This window comes from Heterodontus francisci, chromosome 9 (assembly GCF_036365525.1).
Source record: "Heterodontus francisci isolate sHetFra1 chromosome 9, sHetFra1.hap1, whole genome shotgun sequence".
In the NCBI taxonomy this organism is placed as follows: domain Eukaryota; kingdom Metazoa; phylum Chordata; class Chondrichthyes; order Heterodontiformes; family Heterodontidae; genus Heterodontus; species Heterodontus francisci.
This window is the reverse complement of record NC_090379.1, coordinates 93032808-93051971: the sequence shown is the minus strand read 5'-3', so window position 1 is coordinate 93051971 and position 19164 is coordinate 93032808. Positions and strand designations below refer to the sequence as shown.

The window sequence follows — 19164 nt, the reverse complement described above, 5'->3', positions numbered from 1 at the left end:
AGGCATTGGAAACGACAACGGCAAACCCGACCCTGCACAGTCCTCCTTACTAACATCTGGGGGCTTGTGCCAAAGTTGGGAGAGCTGTCCCACAGACTAGTCAAGCAACAGCCTGACATAGTCATACTCACGGAATCATACCTTACAGACAATGTCCCAGCCACTGCCATCACCATCCCCCGGATGTCCTGCCCCACCGGCAGGACAGACCCACCAGAGGTGGTGGCACAGTGGTATATAGTAGGGAGGGAGTTGCCCTGGGAGTCCTAAATATCGACTCCGACCCCATGAAGTCTCATGGCATCAGGTCAAACATGGGCAAGGTAACCTCCTGCTGATTACCACCTACCGCCCTCCCTCAGCTGATGACTCAATACTCCTCCATGTTGAACACCACTTGGAGGAAGCACTGAGGGTGGCAAGGGCACAAAATGTACTCTGGGTGGGGGACTTCAATGTCCATCACCAAGAGTGGCTCGGTAGCACCACTACTGTCTGAGCTGGCTGAGTCCGAAAGGACATAGCTGCTAGACTGGGTCTGCGGTAGGTGGTGGGGGAACCAACACGAGGGAAAAACATACTTGACCTCGTCCTCACCGATCTGCCTGTCGCAGATGCTTCTATCCATGACAGTATTGGTAAGAGTGACCACCGCACAGTACTTGTGGAGACGAAGTCCCGCCTTCACATTGAGGATACCGTCCATCGTGTTGTGTGACACTATCACCGTGCTAAATGGGATAGATTTCGAACAGATCTAGCAATGCAAAACTGGGCATCCATGAGGCGCTGTGGGCCATCAGCAGCAGCAGAATTGTACTCATCCACAATCTGTAACCTCATGGCCTGGCATATCCCCCACTCTACCATTACCATCAAGCCAGGAGACCAACCCTGGTTCAATGAAGAGTGCAGGAGGGCATGCCAGGAGCAGCGTCAGGCATACCTCAAAATGAGGTGTCAACCTGATGAAGCTACAACACAGGACTACTTGCATGCCAAACTGCGTAAGCAGCATGCGAAAGACAGAGCTAAGCGATCCCATAACCAACGGATCAGATCTAAGCTCTGCAGTCCTACCACATCCAGCCGTGAATGGTGGTGGACAATTAAACAACTAACTGGGGGAGGTGGCTCCACAAATATACCCATCTTCAATGATGGGGGAGCCCAGCACATCAGTGCGAAAGATAAGGCTGAAGCATTTGCAACAATCTTCAGCCAGAAGTGCTGAGTTGATGATCCATCTCGGCCTCCTCCTGAAGTCCCCAGCATCACAGATGCCAGACTTCAGCCAATTTGATTCACTCCGCGTGATATCAAGAAACGACTGAAGGCACTGGATACTGCAAAACCTATGGGCCCTGACAGTATTCCAGCAATAGTACTAAAGACCTGTGCTCCAGAACTTGCCTCGCCCCTAGCCAAACTGTTCCAGTATAGCTACAACACTGGCATCTACCCTGCAATGTGGAAAATTGCCCAGGTATGTCCTGTGCACAAAAAGCAGGACAAGTCCAACCCGTCCAATTACCGCCCCATCAGCCTACTCTCTATCAGTAAAGTGATGGAAGGTGTCATCAACAGTGCCATCAAGCGGCACTTGCTTAGCAATAATCTGCTCAGTGACGCTCAGTTTGGGTTCCGCCAGGGCCACTCAGCTCCTGACCTCATTACAGCCTTGGTGCAAGCATGGACAAAAGAGCTGAACTCAAGAGGTGAGGTGAGAGTGACTGCCCTTGACATCAAGGCAGCATTTGACCGAGTATGGCATCAAGGAGCCCGAGCAAAACTGAGGTCAATGGGAATCAGGGGGAAAACCTTCCACTGGCTGGAGTCATACCTAGCGCAAAGGAAGATGGTTGTGGTTGTTGGAGGTCAATCATCTGAGCTCCAGGACATCACTGCAGGAGTTCCTCAGGGTAGTGTTCTAGGCCCAACCATCTTCAGCTGCTTCATCAATGACCTTCCTTCAATCATAAGATCATAAGTGGGGATGTTCGCTGATGATTGCACAATGTTCAGCACCATTCGTGACTCCTCAGATACTGAAGCAGTCCATGTAGAAATGCAGCAAGACCTGGACAATATCCAGGCTTGGGCTGATAAGTGGCAAGTAACATTCGCGCCACACAAGTGCCAGGCAATGACCATCTCCAACAGGAGAGAATCTAACCACCTCCCCTTGACATTCAACGGCATTACCATCGCTGAATCCCCCACTATCAACATTCTAGGGGCTACCATTGACCAGAAACTGAACTGGAGCAGCCATATAAATACCGTGGCTACAAGAGCAGGTCAGAGGCTAGGAATCCTGAGGCGAGTAACTCACCTCCTGACTCCCCAAAGCCTGTCCACCATCTACAAGGTACAAGTCAGGGGTGTGATGGAATACTCTCCACTTGCCTGGATGGGTGCAGCTCCAACAACACTCAAGAAGCTCGACACCATCCAGGACAAAGCAGCCCACTTGATTGGCACACCATCTACAAACATTTACTCCCTCCACCACCGACGCACAGTAGCAGCAGTGTGTACCATCTACAAGATGCACTGCAGCAATGCACCAAGGATCCTTAGACAGCACCTTCCAAACCCGCGACCTCTACGAACTAGAAGGACAAGAGCAGCAAATACATGGGAACACCACCACCTGCAAGTTCCCCTCCAAGTCACATACCACCCTGACATGGAACTATATCGCCGTTCCTTCACTGTCGCTGGGTCAAAATCCTGGAACTGCCTTCCTAACAGCACTGTGGGTCTACCTACCCCAAAAGGACTGCAGCGGTTCAAGAATGCAGCTCACCACCACCTTATCAAGGGCAATTAGGATGGGCATTAAATGCTGGCCTAGCCAGTGACGCCCACATCCCATGAATGAATTTTTTAAAAATTAATCGTTATTCTGACTGGGCTACCACCTTGCTTCACCACCCATAGGTATACGTCATCTTGTCAGCAGTTTTCTTTGCAGTAGTTCCAAGTCCGATAGTTTTATCAGCCCCATATTAAGCTAAGACTTGCATCCTTTTACCTGAACATCTAGTAATGCATACCAGTTAACTAACGTTTCAGGTCCGTGCTGACGAAAGGTCATTGAACTGAAATGTTTACTTTGTTTCTCTCTCCACAGATGCTGCCTGACGTATTTCCAGCATTTTCTGTTTTATTTACACATCTCACCTGTCTCCTCTACAATGGATAACACCTTGGCAAAGTCTTGCGGTTCCATAAGCTTGAAGGTACAGAACCGTACCTTTGAATTTGAATAGCTAATTTGGCAATTGTTGGAATAGTCTCGACCTGTCTGCAACCTTTGACATGGTTGGCCTCCAACCTCCTTCAACACCTCATAGCCATTGTCCAGTTGGGTGGGACAGCACTCGCCTGATTCCATGCCTATCTATCCAGTTGCAATCAGAGAATCTCCTGCCATGGTTTCTCTTCCCGCTTCCACAGCATTACTTCTGAAGGCCATCAAGGACTTAGCCCCCTCCTATTTTTTTCATCTACATGCTGCCCCTCAGTGGCACCATCTGAAACCACAATGCCGGATTGAACATTTCTCATTGGCTAATTATCAAGAATAGAAACCCTGTCTGATTTTACCCTCTTTATCCAGACAAGGGGTCTGGTTTTAATGTTTCCAGCTGAGATCAACTAACTCAGCACAACCAAGGGTCCTTCCTTGCCCGTGTGGCCCAAAACTGCATCATGATGTGTATTTACCCACTAAGCTATCAGGAAAACTGTGTACAATAATCTTAGCACTTACTTTGTGTTAAGAAGGAAATGCCAGTTTGGGTGGCAAATGATGCTTTTAGTGGCATTACCAATTCAGGCACTTTTTCAGCGCTGATCTAGAATAGAGACAATGGATTATTGATTATTAAAATGCTAATTAAGACAATTATTAGCCAATTGATCTTGATAGTGTTAATTAGTCTACCATTTTCCCATCTCCTCTGAAAGCACTGTAATTCTAATTTGAACTAAGTTTATATTACTACTAAGTGAGCACCAATAAAGAGTTACAAGGCATGTCTACAAAATCAGCACAGCAAACAAAAGATTCATATGATGAAGGGGGACAATTGCAGAAAACAACATTCACATCACTGGCCATGTCAGATTATTTCCCATTACCGGAGCAGTGTGAAAGGATGTTACGAATCAGTGGCAAGATAATCAACCAGATAGATAAATGTTGGGTCCTGTGTGTAAAGTGTTTCTCTTTGACTCTTGCTCCTCTTCCTGCAGAAACTAACTGAATCTCATAATTCAATACTATGTCTCAATATCTGAATTAGAATTACCTTCAGTAAGATTGAAAAAGCTTTTGCGACAACTCAATTGGCAAGGACAAACAGCTCAAAGGATTAATATAGCACCTTTTACATTCAAAAGATGTTCAAAGCACTCACTAACAGAATACTTTTGAAGTATTTGTAGGAAAAGGCAGCATCCAATTGCACAGCAAAATCCCATAAACAGCAATGAGATAAATGACCAAGTAATCTGTATTTACCATGTTGGTTTAGAGATAAACGTTAGCCAGGATAGAGAACAGTCTGCCATGGAATCTTTTACTGCTACTAAACAGAAGACAGGGCCTTCATTTAATGCCTCATCCGAAATACAGCACCTCCAAAAAGGCAGTATTCCTCCAGTACTAGGCTGAATGTGGTAGCCGACACGCTGGAGTGACACTTGAATCCACAACCTTCTAATTCAGTAGCACGAACGCTACAAATGAGCCCCAGCTGATGTTTACAAGTTATCCATAGTTAAATTCCCACTACTATTAATCGAGCTTAAAAAAGGCACTATAATTGGCTTCAGTCCTCCTAATTCCACAACCTTATACAGTCCAATAACAATTGCTAAAAAAAAATACTGCAGAAGTTGGAAATTTGAAAAAATATAATCTAGTAGTTAGGTGCTAACAGGTTCAAGTCAGCTGTGATGCAAAGGACACAAGCTCATAAAGAAGAAAAAACAAGAAATGCTGGAACCACTCAGCAGGTCTGGCAGCATCTGTGAAAAGAGAAGCAGAGCTAACGTTTCGGGTCAGTGACCCTTCTTCGGAACTGACAAATATTAGAAAAGTCACAGGTTATAAGCAAGTGAGGTGGGGGTGGGGCAAGAGATAACAAAGGAGAAGGTGTAGATTGGACAAGGCCACATAGCTGACCAAAAGGTCATGGAGCAAAGGCAAACAATATGTTAATGGTGTGTTGAAAGACAAAGCATTAGTACAGATTAGGTGTTAACAGACTGAATATTGAACAGCAGCAAGTGCAAACCTGAACAAACTAAGATGAAATGAAATAAATGCAAAAAAAAATTGTAAAAAATGAAAAAAGAAAATAACTAAAAATGAAAGTAAAATGGGGGGCTGTCATGCTCTGAAATTATTGAACTCAATGTTCAGTCTGGCAGGCTGTAGTGCGCCTAATCGGTAGATGAGATGCTGTTCCTCGAGCTTGCGTTGATGTTCACTGGAACACTGCAGCAATCCCAGGACAGATATGTGAGCATGGGGTAAAGTGTTGAAATGGCAAGCAACCAGAAGCTCAGGGTCCTGCTTGCGGACTGAGCGGAGATGTTTATTTATTTTTTATTTATTTATAGATACAGCACTGAAACAGGCCCTTCGGCCCACCGAGTCTGTGCCGACCAACAACCACCCATTTATACTAACCCTACAGTAATCCCACATTCCCTATCAGAGCATGACAGTCCCCCATTTTATTTTCATTTTTACTTCCTTTTTTTTAAACATTTTTTACAATTTTTTTTTGCATTTATTTCATTTTTGTTTGTTCAGTTTGCTTACCCAGTTTTTTTTCAGGTTTGCACTTGCTGCTGTTCAGTATTCAGTATATTTACACCTAATCTGTACTTCTTTTGGGCCTCCTTATCTCGAGAGACAATGGATACGCGCCTGGAGGTGGTCAGTGGTTTGTGAAGCAGCGCCTGGAGTGGCTATAAAGGCCAATTCTGGAGTGACAGGCTCTTCCACAGGTGCTGCAGAGAAATTTGTTTGTCAGGGCTGTTGCACAGTTGGCTCTCCCCTTGCGCCTCTGTCTTTTTTCCTGCCAACGACTAAGTCTCTTCGACTCGCCACAATTTAGCCCTGTCTTTATGGCTGCCCGCCAGCTCTGGCGAATGCTGGCAACTGACTCCCACGACTTGTGATCAATGTCACACGATTTCATGTCGCGTTTGCAGACGTCTTTATAGCGGAGACATGGACGGCCGGTGGGTCTGATACCAGTGGCGAGCTCGCTGTACAATGTGTCTTTGGGGATCCTGCCATCTTCCATGCGGCTCACATGGCCAAGCCATCTCAAGCGCCGCTGACTCAGTAGTGTGTATAAGCTGGGGGTGTTGGCCGCTTCAAGGACTTCTGTGTTGGAGATATAGTCCTGCCGCCTGATGCCAAGTATTCTCCGAAGGCAGCGAAGATGGAATGAATTGAGACGTCGCTCTTGGCTGGCATACGTTGTCCAGGCCTCGCTGCCGTAGAGCAAGGTACTGAGGACACAGGCCTGATACACTCGGACTTTTGTGTTCCGTGTCAGTGCGCCATTTTCCCACACCCTCTTGGCCAGTCTGGACATAGCAGTGGAAGCCTTACCCATGCGCTTGTTGATTTCTGCATCTAGAGACAGGTTACTGGTGATAGTTGAGCCTAGGTAGGTGAACTCTTGAACCACTTCCAGAGCGTGGTCGCCAATATTGATGGATGGAGCATTTCTGACGTCCTGCCCCATGATGTTCGTTTTCTTGAGGCTGATGGTTAGGCCAAATTCATTGCAGGCAGCCGCAAACCTGTCGATGAGACTCTGCAGGCACTCTTCAGTGTGAGATGTTAAAGCAGCATCGTCAGCAAAGAGGAGTTCTCTGATGAGGACTTTCCGTACTTTGGACTTCGCTCTTAGACGGGCAAGGTTGAACAACCTGCCCCCTGATCTTGTGTGGAGGAAAATTCCTTCTTCAGAGGATTTGAACGTTTGAATATTGTTTGCCTTTGCTCCGTGACCTTTTGGTCAGCTATGTGGCCTGGTCCAATCTAGACCTCCTTTGTTATCTCTTGCCCTACCTCACTTGCTTATAACTTGTGTCTTTTCTAATATTTGTCAGTTCCGATGAAGGGTCACTGACCCGAAACGTTAACTCTGCTTCTCTTTCCACAGATGCTGCCAGACCTGCTGAGTGATTCCAGCATTTCTTGTTTTTATTTTATTCCCTATCACCTCCCTACACTAGGGGCAATTTACAACAGCCAATTTACCTATCACCTGCAAGTCTTTGGATGTGGGAGGAAACCGGAGCACCCGGCGAAAACCCACGCAGACGCAGGGAGAACTTGCAAACTCCGCACAGGCAGTACCCAGAATTGAACCCGGGTCCCTGGAGCTGTGAGGCTGCGGTGCTAACCACTGCACCACTGTTCCGCAAAGCAGTCACCCAGTCTGCACTTGGTCTCCCCAATGTAGAGGAGACCACATTGTGAGCAGCGAATACAGTATACGACATTGAAAGAAGTACAAGTAAATCACTGCTTCACCTGAAAGGAGTGTTTGGGGCCTGGGATAGGGAGGAGGTAAATGGGCAGGTATTACACCTCCTGCGATTGCAGGGGAAGGTGCCATAGGACGGGGACGAGGTGGTGGGTGTAATGGAGGAGTGGACCAGGATGTCGCAGAGGGAACGATCCCTTTGGAATGCTGACGGGAAGGGAGGGGAAGATACGTTTGGTAGTGGCATCACTCTGCAGGTGGCGGAAATGGCGGAGGATGATCCTTTGGATATGGAGGCTGGTGGGATGAAAAGTGAGGACAAGGGGAAACCTGTCACGGTTCTGGGAGGGAGGGGAAGGGGTGAGGGTAGAGGTGCAGGTAATGGGCCAGACAGACGTACTTAAACAGGAAAATGGCTCTGGTTGTTAGAGAACACTACCTGCAAGAGCCCCTCCTGCCATGTTGGCAATATATCACCATTCCTCCATCGTCACTGGGTCAAACTCCTTGAACTCCATAGCTAACAGCACTGTTGAGTAGCTTCACCACGCAGAGCACAGTAACTCAAGGCAGCAGCTCACCACCATCTTCTCATGAGCAGTTAGGGATGGGAAATAAATCTTGGCCTTGCCAATGACACCCGCATCCCATGAATGAATAAAAAACAGGTTTTAACTGAGACTGTAAATGCAAGTAAGCCAGCCACATGAAAATGGTTCTACATGTGTTTTTTGGATTTTGAAACGCCTATTTTTTTATTGTAAAATTACATCTGTACATTGAAGCTACTGAACATGAGGGGGGTGGGCAAAGTAGATAAGTTACAAAGAATTTTTGTACTCATGACTGACCACTTGTAATCATTTTGCTATAGAATTTTACAATGAAGATTGAGACACAAATGCACAGCAAGCCAATCAAGAACTGAGAAAGCAGTGCAACACCTGAGGTATTAACCTCTCTTTTGCTGATAAAGGCAAATGTAGCATTTTCTTTTTCCTTACTTTCAGATTTCCAGCATTGCCATAAGTTTTTCTTGTTTTCCTCACTTTCAGATACTACAATGCCATTTAAGAGTACCTCTGTTTGTGAAATTCTGATGTACTGAGTCTAAGTCCAGAAACATGAAATTTATGAAACCCACAACAGAGTAGTAACTATGTACAATCTTTATTTAAAAGGAGTACATAAGAGAAATGTAATTTACACCATTACATTTAATACCAAAAGTAAAAAAAAATTTGGATTTATAGCTAAAGAAACCAATGTCAATGAAGAAATAATTGAGCAATTCAACTCTGCAAGTGACAAGTTAATGAATACAGCTCAGTAAATGCAAGTACTGCAGTTTTAACAAATTTACGATTTGCGTTTCTCAGACAAATTCATTCCTTTACATCAACTTTCACTCACTCAAGTAAAAGTCCACACTAACATGCTTAGTCTGTACTCTCGCCAGAAGGTGATCTTGTGCGTGATCTTACATGATCCCCAGATGCCATAGAGGAATGGCCTCTCTGCTCCTTGGCAGGAACAGGTGATCTACTCTCAGATCGGGATTTGCTGCGGCTCCTACTCCTGGAACGACTGTAGGACTTACGGCCCCTGGAGCGAGATCTGGAAGAGCTTCGACTACGGGAACGAGACCTGCTACGAGACCTGAAAAGGAATCAAAACTTTGAATAGTCACAATACAAACACTATTTTATTAGAACTAATTCTAGAAATGTGTTTGTTATGAGTTTTGCGTCAATTTAGCCCTACCCAATTCACATCCAACCACATATTGCTGAATTGGTAAGACATCCAATAAGCAAAGCCTTATAAAAATAGAACAGCCAGGGGAGATGCAACTGCAGAGTAAAATCTCAAACTATCGACATAGGCTGGTCAACTCAAACTCCTGCTTGAGAGTTAGCAGCTATAACCATTTTTCTTTTTTAAATACACATTTAAGCACACCAATGATGTTGGTGCATCTGCTAAGTTATTAAAGTTACCTTATAAATGTTGCTAGCAAATTAATGATTATTAAACCCAAGATACATGACTTCAATATATTTCAAATTTATTTGGGATTGAAGATCAATCTATGTAACAAAAGACCTGTGTTACATCCTGGGGCAATTACCTGCGTTGTTTACGTTCTTCAACCACCCTGATTTTTCTTCCATTGAGCTCTGTGCCAGAGAGCTTCTCAAGAGCATTCTTCACATCACTGTAGGATGCAAATTCAACAATTCTAGGAAAAACAAAAGCAGGTGTAATTTTATTAACTCTGTAATTACCAAGACAGGGCTTCCTTTCTTAGCATAATACTCTGAGGAATATTCAGAATGCCTAGAGCAAAAAAAAAAACAGATGATGTGGAGTACAGTAGTAAGTGAGCTGTGAAAATGTTAAGACTTCTTTAGTAAGGTTGTTAAACCTTACTCATCATTTATTTCAAAACTATTTAACAGCTTTCTACAATTGTCCAGTTGTAGGTCCACTTCTAGTGAAATATTTTGAAGTTGTACATAAAGCTGTATATGATCTTAGTAATTGATCTGCATCAACACCCAAACCAAAGCTTCGTCTCACATCGACATGGTTTTACAACTGCATTAGCAGATTTCATAACACGTTTTCTTCCCCCCAATCAACAAATTTCAGGGTGTAACTATTTAAATCTCTTGCAACTTACCCTTCATTCATTTTGTGCCTGTGTGCATCCGCAAAGGTAACTTCTCCAGCCTGCCTCATGAAATCTTTCAGATCCTATGCAAGATCAGATCAGTTAGGTAAATCAAAGCATATTAACATCTTTCTCTATCAACTTCCAATGAACATCACTGGAAAAGCAAGCAAAAAAATACATAAATCTAATTTCAGCAAAATTTATATTACCTTCCTGTACAATTCCCTAGGCTATTCAACCAGCCAAATGTAACAAGTGTTCGCAGAGGCACCACCACGACTGAAGACCAGATGGTTCTCTTCACCACCCGCTTGACTGACACTACCCATTCGATGGGAGCCTTCCCGGACATCACCCTCCCTTAAAGGCAGACTCTGGCATTGCCATAGGAACAGGGATTGCTACTCTTGCGCCGTGACCAAGGACTTCTCGCCTCACTCCAATCGAGCTTCCAAACAACCCTACCAGCGAATTTCTCCCAATCAAGGACCTCGCATTTTACAGCAGGCTCTCAGAACTCTCGACTTTAGGACACCTTGTTATCATTTTCAGGGATGCAGCAAGGTAAATGGCACTAAACCCAGTGCCCACCAGTGTTGGTCAGACCACCACAACACAGATTTAGATCACCAATTGACAAAGGTAGGAGCAGATTGGCATTTCAACTAGGCCCAAGAGACCAAGGCACAGCGATTAGGAAAACCAACGGCACTCCACGTCACAAGGCCAACGACACGAGAGGCTGGTAAATAAAGGTTTTAACACTTGGTTAAATTTCAAAAACACAAAAACTGAATGAACACACATTTTAGTTTCAAGGTTAGTAGGCAATCAAGGTTAATTTTTTTTGTATTTAACGTTAGCTACTCAAGTTAAAGGAGCAGTACTTAATTTTGGAAGACAATTAAAGCTTAACCACAAGAGGATGGGGGCCTTCGGTTTTATGTAGATTACCCGATTTTCTTTTTCCCGTTGAGGGCAACTACAGTTCTTTTTAAAAAGACAAAGTCAATTATATTGAATGAAAAGAAATGAGAAGTCTGAGTATTCCTCCTTCACAATGATGAACTTAAGGCATTCCCCAAGCGAAACTTGCTCCCCGAAGGTGCTGACTCTTATCGGAGTACAGTTCTTCAGGTGCTGGTAGTTCCTCAGCTAATTACTTATTGTGAAAGCCTGGACAAGTGCTGGCGAGCTGGTGGGGGTAGGGTGGGAGGGCATCAAAGCCAAGCCCCATCAAATTCTCACGCAACATCTACACATGCACTTTCTAGTAGTGACTACTGGACCAGGAACCCTGGCTTATTTTTTTCACTCCCTGGCCCAGCAGTAAAGGCAGAATGTAGCATTACCCCTGGTGCTCTGACTGAGATCATCTAACTTAACACAGACCAGGTATCTTCATCTGTGCTGCTCAAAACCACACATGATAATCTTCCGCAATGAACCACTGGGGCCCTCAAAAGTCATTATTAAATGTTGTTTCTTTAAGAGGGGAAGAATTCAGCTTGGCACACGGGAGTGACAAATCCTTAAAATACAAGTTGAAAGTCAGAATCATTGCTTTCAAAAAGTCTATAAAGAAGTTTAAAGCTCCCACTTTACCTTAGACCCAGACACTGACATTAAGTATAGCACCTTTGACTGCAGTTTTTCAATTTATGGTAAGACTTGGAGAAATGGCAACTATTATCAGTTAACTGTAGATAACTGGTAACACTTTAAGAGCCATTTTCACAATAAAAAGCCACACATTATATTAAATATTCAATTAACATTTCAGATTTGTCCACATATATGCTTGGAGCAAATTTGGAGACATTTTTAAATAAGAACTCCCTCTAGTTTATCTTTGTCAGCAGGTCAAGTTATTGTACTATTCTGTCACAATTAGTCGCATCACATATAATGTTTCCACTGGTGGCTAGTTACATTCCTTTTGGAAGGAACTGTTCTGACACATTTAATGCCAACTTGTTGAGAACCACTTCTTTTTGTTCTACATCATGTCACTGTGATTCTTTGTAATTAACTGCACTAGACAATTCGTTTTACTGTTTCTTTATATTCAATTTTTGTTTGAATGTAACGTTCATGGCTAGCTTGTCAGGAATGCAGCATTACACCTAAACACTACACTGTAAAATGACTCAAGTTAACTTTGAAAGCTCTAATTACAATTAAACAGTACCAGTTTCATTCATCTCATTTTTTTTTAAAACAATTACACAAAAGTAGTCTCACATAACTGGATATTGCATGCTACATACCTGCCAGCTAACTCTGGAAGACAAGTTCTCAACAATCACTCTGTTTTCTGTACGAACTGGAGGCCCATTTCTGAAATGGATAATAAATGATTGTTGTCTCAGCTTCTATAGCGCACAGGTACTTTATTCTGGAGATGCCACGGTTAAGAAAATATAAAAATATTAAACAGAACATGCGTATCTAATTCCCACTATTTTTAAAATACTAGGATTAAAGACTTCCCCAACTTACACAACTCAAATACCTGAAATTAATTTATTTTAAAATACTGAATATAAAATATTTTCAGTTGGTGAATCATGCATATTATTCAGGAGGTTTGAAGTTTATCCATGAGAAATACTGACTGACCGTTTCCTCCCCTCCATATAACAGACATGAGAAATTCAGTTTCAAAAGGACATCATACTGTCACAAATGCAGTAACAATGAAGGGTCCATAGGAACAAGCAACCCTATCCTAGTGAGAGCCTTGAGACTGTACGGCATCAGGCTATTCACCGCTAAAACTATTGAACCATGTGTCTTCACGCAACATAGAGTGTTCAGTTTCTCAGTCATAGAAACAAGGACCAATGTTTTTGACGTCTGATTCCTGAGGATTGTAAAGCCAACAGCAGTAATTGCTGCAACTGAGATCAGCATTTCTAGGGATTAAAACTGGGATCTTCCACATCGATATGGCTCAGTACCATGCTGATCCTTGAATGATCGCAAGCAACATCTTTACTTTGTTAATAAAGAAATTAATATGGCATTCAATGTAAACATTAGTCAAAAAAAGTTTTGCCACTTACTATTTTTGAATTGGAGAAGCATAGCATTGGGTAACAAATTCAGCATTTCAGGTTATGAAATAAAATTTGGTGCATAATTTATCAACTAATGTCAATCAAAATCTACCTAAATTGATGTAATTATTGTCCTTAAGGAATATATGTTACTGTAATATTCTCAAGTTAAGAAAACAGGTCGATGGACTCACCTTCCTGCACTACGTTGATAGCTCTGGCTAAAGCGACCTTGATAACGTCCCCCTCCTCCACGTCCGCCTCTATTGCGTGCTCTGGCATGCTCAACCGTCACTCTGCACAAACAAAATGCTCATTTATGTAGCTGAAAACACTGCACAGTAACTATCAGCCTTCTAGTTTCTTTTGAGGACGTGCAAGTGTGGGAATGGAGCACTTACCTTTCATTGCACAACTCTTTCCCATCCAGTTCATAAACTGCATCCTCTGCATCTCTGTAGTCTTCAAATTCCTGAGGACAAAACAACCAATTTTTATCTTCCTCAAATGGCTTTCATATTCCAACAATGTGGATTTAAAACCTTATCTAGCCCCAAAATAATCCCAAATTACTGGATAAACATCCTACAAATGAGTGATTGCAAAACCACATTTCTACCTGTGTGGAGAAGACCAAGAGGCTTCAGCTACTCATGTTGGCAGTGTCTATGCCTCTGGCTGCTTCTCCCTTTGCTTTACACAGAAAAATACAGTCAGAAAGCAGGATTAGGTTTGCACCTCCAAAAAAGAGCTGACTCAACAGTAAATCAAAGGTAATAAAAATCACAATCACGTCCTAACCTGCCACTGGTTTCAACAGTTAGGCAAGCATTATAAAAGTTCATTTGGTTGCAGGGGAGTTAAGTCACTTCACACATACTAACAATTACAATTTACCCTGCATTAAAAAACTTACCACAAATCCAAATCCATTCTTCAGATCAATTTCCTTAATTCGCCCATATCCTCTGAAGAACCTCTCCACATTTTTTTCAGTGGCGTAAGGGCTCAGTCTTCCAATGAATACTCGGGCACTCATCTTCACTGACCTAGAATACAACTGTCAAAACAAATAAAATATGGAATACCATCTGCCAAGACAACTTGCATTTATTTACCACCTTTAACAGAGGAAGACATCTCAGAGCCACAAAGGCAAAAACAGACACAGCCAAAGAAAATGGCCAAAATCTTGGTCAAAGGGGCAGATGTGAAAGAGGGCCTTAAAGGAGAGGGAGGTGAGGCACAGAGTTTAGGGAGGAATGCTACCAGACCTGCTGAGTATTTCCAGCATTTCTTTTATTTCAGATTTCCAGCATCCGCAGTGTTTTGCTTTTAGTTTAGGGAGGGAGCCTTGGCAGATACATCTGACAATGGTGGGGTGAAAGGATGAGGGCAGATAAGATGCCATAGTTACAGACATGATGAGTTCGGTAGATGGGCGATTTTGCTCCCGTAAATTACAAATGTAGAGAGGCACAAGGCCATACATATTTAATCACAAGGTTGAAAATTTTTAAGTCTGAGACATTGGAAGACAGTGTCAATCTATTTGAGGACAGGGCGAGAGATGAGCAGGACTTGGCAGCAGGAGCTTTGGAGGAACTGTAAAACACTTTTTTTGAACCTGAACAGGCAACAGAAACATCAATCATTTCTCCCACCACCACCCCACAACTTTCCAGCTGGTCAAAGCCCAAATCTGTACAAGATATCCTTAGTGCTCCAATATTCAGAAAAGAAAAATTAGTATCCTGCTTAAAAACAACCAAACTCTTATTTTTAAGAAAAATCTCTTAGTTGCAGTTATATTCGTATGCATATTTTAAAAAAATAATTCAATTAAATTTCTGAGCTTATCAGCCCTGAAATCGTTAAAATATAGTTTGGCAAAATGTACGCTCATTTTGCATGGATTCCAATTACATTCGAAATAGAAATACCACAACCTCCACCACATCCCCAACCCAGTCCTTTCCATTTCCCCTCCCCCACCTCCTATACTCCATAAAGAAGCTGTCACTTGCATTAAAGACGGGAACACAAATGATACCGCTGGGGTTGAGGAGCAGCCGTGGTTGGTTTCCCCGATTAGAAACAATGGCCAGCCCAGCCCCTGTGGCCCAAGGCCTCTCCAGTTCCGAAAAGCCTGGGCGCTGGGGGGGGGGGGGGGGGAGGCGGCGGCCCAGCGGCCACACTACAACCGTCTAACAATAACCCTACTCCCCCCACCCCCCCACCGCGGCCCACAATCTAAATTGATCTGATCGTTCGACACCCCGCTCCGCGACACCGATTCGGGCTAGCCCAGGTCAAGCCCACTTGTACTATCTTTTCTTACTGTATTTTAACGACTCGCTCAGACGACACAGCAACTCTCCCGAATCTCAGCTCACCTCAAAATGGAAGCCACGCGTGCGCAACCAATCCCGCAAGCACTCTGTGCCGTCACTTCCCGGATGCTAAGCAACCAGCTCGCTCGAGCAAGTCATCACCATGGAGACCATCACGGGAGGGGATGGTTTCCCTCCCCCTCCCCCACCCCCACCCCCACCCCCACCCCCACCCCCACCCCCACCCCCAACCGTACAGCGCTCAGAGGCCCCGCTTTGCACAGGGCGAAAGCGCCGATTGGGCCCGCTCGGCTAACGAACCAAATAGCTGCTCCCCTTCCCCCAGCAGCGCCATTTTTCTCCTCACCATCTTCTCTGATCTCCAGTGCAACTTCCACATCTGTTCTGCGGGCCCAGCTGCACAAAGTTCAATTCCCGCTCCTTTTTTATGCCAGTTACTTTGTTCTCTGTCTTTCTCTCTCTCTCCCCCACTCCTTCAGAACTCTCTAGCGAGAAGAAATCTAACTCTGTGCAGGATTTCTCTCCTGCTCCTTTATCCAGAACCCCTCCAGAAAATACAAAATACAATTTAAAAAGTAATCTAATTGGACAATCCAGCCTGCAACAGTTCTATGGCAATCTTTGTGTCAATTTTACTGATACTACTTATGGCCATTTCTCCTCCAGGTACCTTTAGTTGTTTCTACCAAGCTCCAAATATGCTGTGCCTCATGCTTTTATTCTGCACCCTGATGAAATCAAGATTCATAGAACCATCTCTGAATCTAAATGACTGCTTTCCAGGACATCAAAAATATGAAACTTATAACTTACAAGAAATGCTGGATTCACTCAGCAGGTCTGGCAGCATCTGTGGAAAGAGAAGCAGAGTTAACGTTTCGGGTCAGTGACCCTTCTTCGGAACTTCGGAGTTCCGAAGAAGGGTCACTGACCCGAAACGTTAACTCTGCTTCTCTTTCCACAGATGCTGCCAGACCTGCTGAGTGAATCCAGCATTTCTTGTTTTTGTTTCAGATTTCCAGCATCCGCAGTATTTTGCTTTTAAACTTATAACTTAAGTCGTCTCATCCTACAATATGTAAGCTTTTAAAACACCTAACTACTACTTTGCAATTTATTTTGTCTTCTGCTTTTTTGAATCCTGGTCGTGTTTGGGACTGTGGCCTTGGCCCTGTCACTAAGACTGCCTATTTCTGCCTCCATACAATGATCATCTCCACCACTGCCTCAGCTAATCTGCTGCTGAAACCCTCATCCATGTCTTTGTTAACCTCTAAGCCAACCTATTCCAATATTCTCCTGGTCAGCCTCCCATCTTCCACCCTCCATAAATGTGAGCTTATCCAAAACGCTGCTACCCATGACCCAACATGCACCAAATCCCATTTGATCCATATTGGTTCCTGGCCTGGAAATGCCTCAATTCTAAAATTCTTATCCTTGTTTCAAATCCCTCCATGGCCTTATCTCTCCCTATCTCTGCAACCCCCTCCAGCCTTACAACCATCTGAGACCTCTGCTCCTCTAATTCTGGCCTTTTGAGCATCCCCGATTTTATACGCTCCACTATTTATGGCTTTACCTTCAGTTGCCTAAGTCCTAACTTCTGGAGTTTCCTCTATAAACCTCTTCTCCTTTAAGACAATCCTTAAAACCTACCTATTTGACCAAGCTTTTGATCACCTGCCCCTGTTTTGATGCATAACACTCATGTGAAGCGCCTTGGGACATTTGACAACGTTAAATATGCTATATAAATGCTGGTGTTGATGTTGGTTTCTCAATTAAAAATTATTAGTGTTCTCTGCACTGCAGCTGTGCCCCAATCATTACGTACAGAATATTAGCCAGGCTGTAATTTGATACAGAATACCACATTTGGTACATAATAACACATCCAATGATTGAGATAACATTGTAATATGGAACAAAGCTTGAAGTGCGTTAGTGCCAAGCTTTAGACGTGGTCGTGTTTTGTAACATACCCCAGGCTATGATTTTTTAAATAATTTGTACACAGTTAAGGTTTTGTTTTTGAACACAAAACAAACATACTTAAAAACACAAAAAAATTATACAATGTTCAGCAAAGAAAGCAGTGAACAAAACACAAATCAGCCAGCATGTTTGGGGATTAAGCGGTACGGCATGTTGCGAATCTCCAGAATTTGCTGGCTGATCTTGATCTCAGTCTCTCTGTTATTTTTTAAAACTTGCTGGATTTAAGCATCATTTGTCCACTAAACTTGCTGAAAAATGTTAAGGCTGAAGCTTAGTAGTGTAAGTATCTTTTTAACGACATGATAATTGTTAATGCAATTAACAACTTAAACTTCCAATTTCATTCCTGCAAGTAGTAAATTGTTAGAGATTTTTAAATTGTCTAATATTGATTTTTTTCATACTTTTCCTTTTCTCTCTCTTAATCCGATCCAACTTTCCCTTTATTTCTCTTACTGTACCTAATATGACAAATTAATAGGAACATACAGGAACAAAGTAGGCCATTCAGCCCTTCGAGACTGTTCCATCATTCAATGAGATCATGGCTGATCAATTTCCTAACTCCATTCTTCCACCTTGGCTCCAAATTCCTGAACACCCTTGGCTAGCAAAAATCTAGCAATCTCAGATTTTAAATTATTAATTGAGCTATTATCTACTGCTTTTTGTGAGAGGGAGTTCCACACTTCTACCATCCATTGTGTGAAAAAGTGTTTCCTGTCTTCTTTCCTGAATGGCCTGAATCCACCAGCAGAAAGTAGTTCTCTCCATCTACCCTTTCAATTTTTTTTAAAATCCTAAAAACCTCAATTAAATCATCCTTTAACCTTCCATTGTCCAGGGAATATAAGGTTGGTTTATATAATCTTTCCTCATAATTTTACCCTTGGATTCCTGGCAACATTCTGGTGAATCTGCACTGCACTCCTTCCAAGACCGATATATCCTTTCTAAGGTGTGCTGCTCTCCTCTTTATATTCTAACCCATTAGATATAAAGGCTTACATCCCATTAGCCTTTTTGATTATTTTTCCTACCTGACCACTACATTTTAGTGATCTATGTATATGGACCCCCAAATCTCTTAGCAGCATTGAAATAAATCTTTCATAGTTTTGCCTATCCATTTAATCTACCAATGCCTGCATGTCTTTAATTTTATGCTCCTGTCCACACTACAATGCCACCAATCTCTGTCATTGGCAAACTTGGGTATATGGCTTTCTACTGGGTTATCTAAGTGATTAATAAATATAATGAATCGTAGAGGCCACATCACAGATCCTTGTGGATCATAAATCATTTCCTTCCAATTTGAATGCATACCCATTATCCCTACTCTCAGTCTCCTACCACTTAAGTAATCTCCTAACCAGGTCAATAATTCATTTTCAATTCCATGAGCTTTGATTTTAGCTGACAATTTCTTATGAGCAACCTTATCGAATGCCTTCTGGAAGTCCATATAAACTACATCCATAGACAGTTCCCTGTCTTCTACTTTTGTTACTTCTTCAAAAACATTTCCC

General features: G+C 43.1%; 1 protein-coding gene across 2 annotated transcripts; it reads right to left on the bottom strand.

Moving 5' to 3' along the window:
* Nucleotides 1-8686: 8686 nt before the first annotated feature.
* Nucleotides 8687-15726, bottom strand: LOC137373918 (serine/arginine-rich splicing factor 5-like). Of its 2 annotated transcripts, XM_068039519.1 has the most exons (8): nucleotides 15619-15726; nucleotides 14194-14337; nucleotides 13679-13749; nucleotides 13472-13573; nucleotides 12486-12555; nucleotides 10222-10295; nucleotides 9667-9777; nucleotides 8687-9194 (listed from the first exon to the last, which is right to left on the bottom strand). In XM_068039519.1, the coding sequence occupies exons 2-8, from the start codon at nucleotides 14314-14316 to the stop codon at nucleotides 8975-8977; spliced, it is 771 nt and encodes a 256-aa protein (XP_067895620.1). In that variant the 5' UTR covers nucleotides 14317-14337; nucleotides 15619-15726; the 3' UTR covers nucleotides 8687-8974. The 2 variants fall into 2 exon arrangements, 1 of the variants encoding a protein (XP_067895620.1); XR_010975729.1 differs by lacking the exons at nucleotides 8687-9194; nucleotides 9667-9777 and adding an exon at nucleotides 10425-10957 and having other exon boundaries at nucleotides 10247-10295.
* Between the last annotated feature and the right edge of the window lie 3438 nt (nucleotides 15727-19164).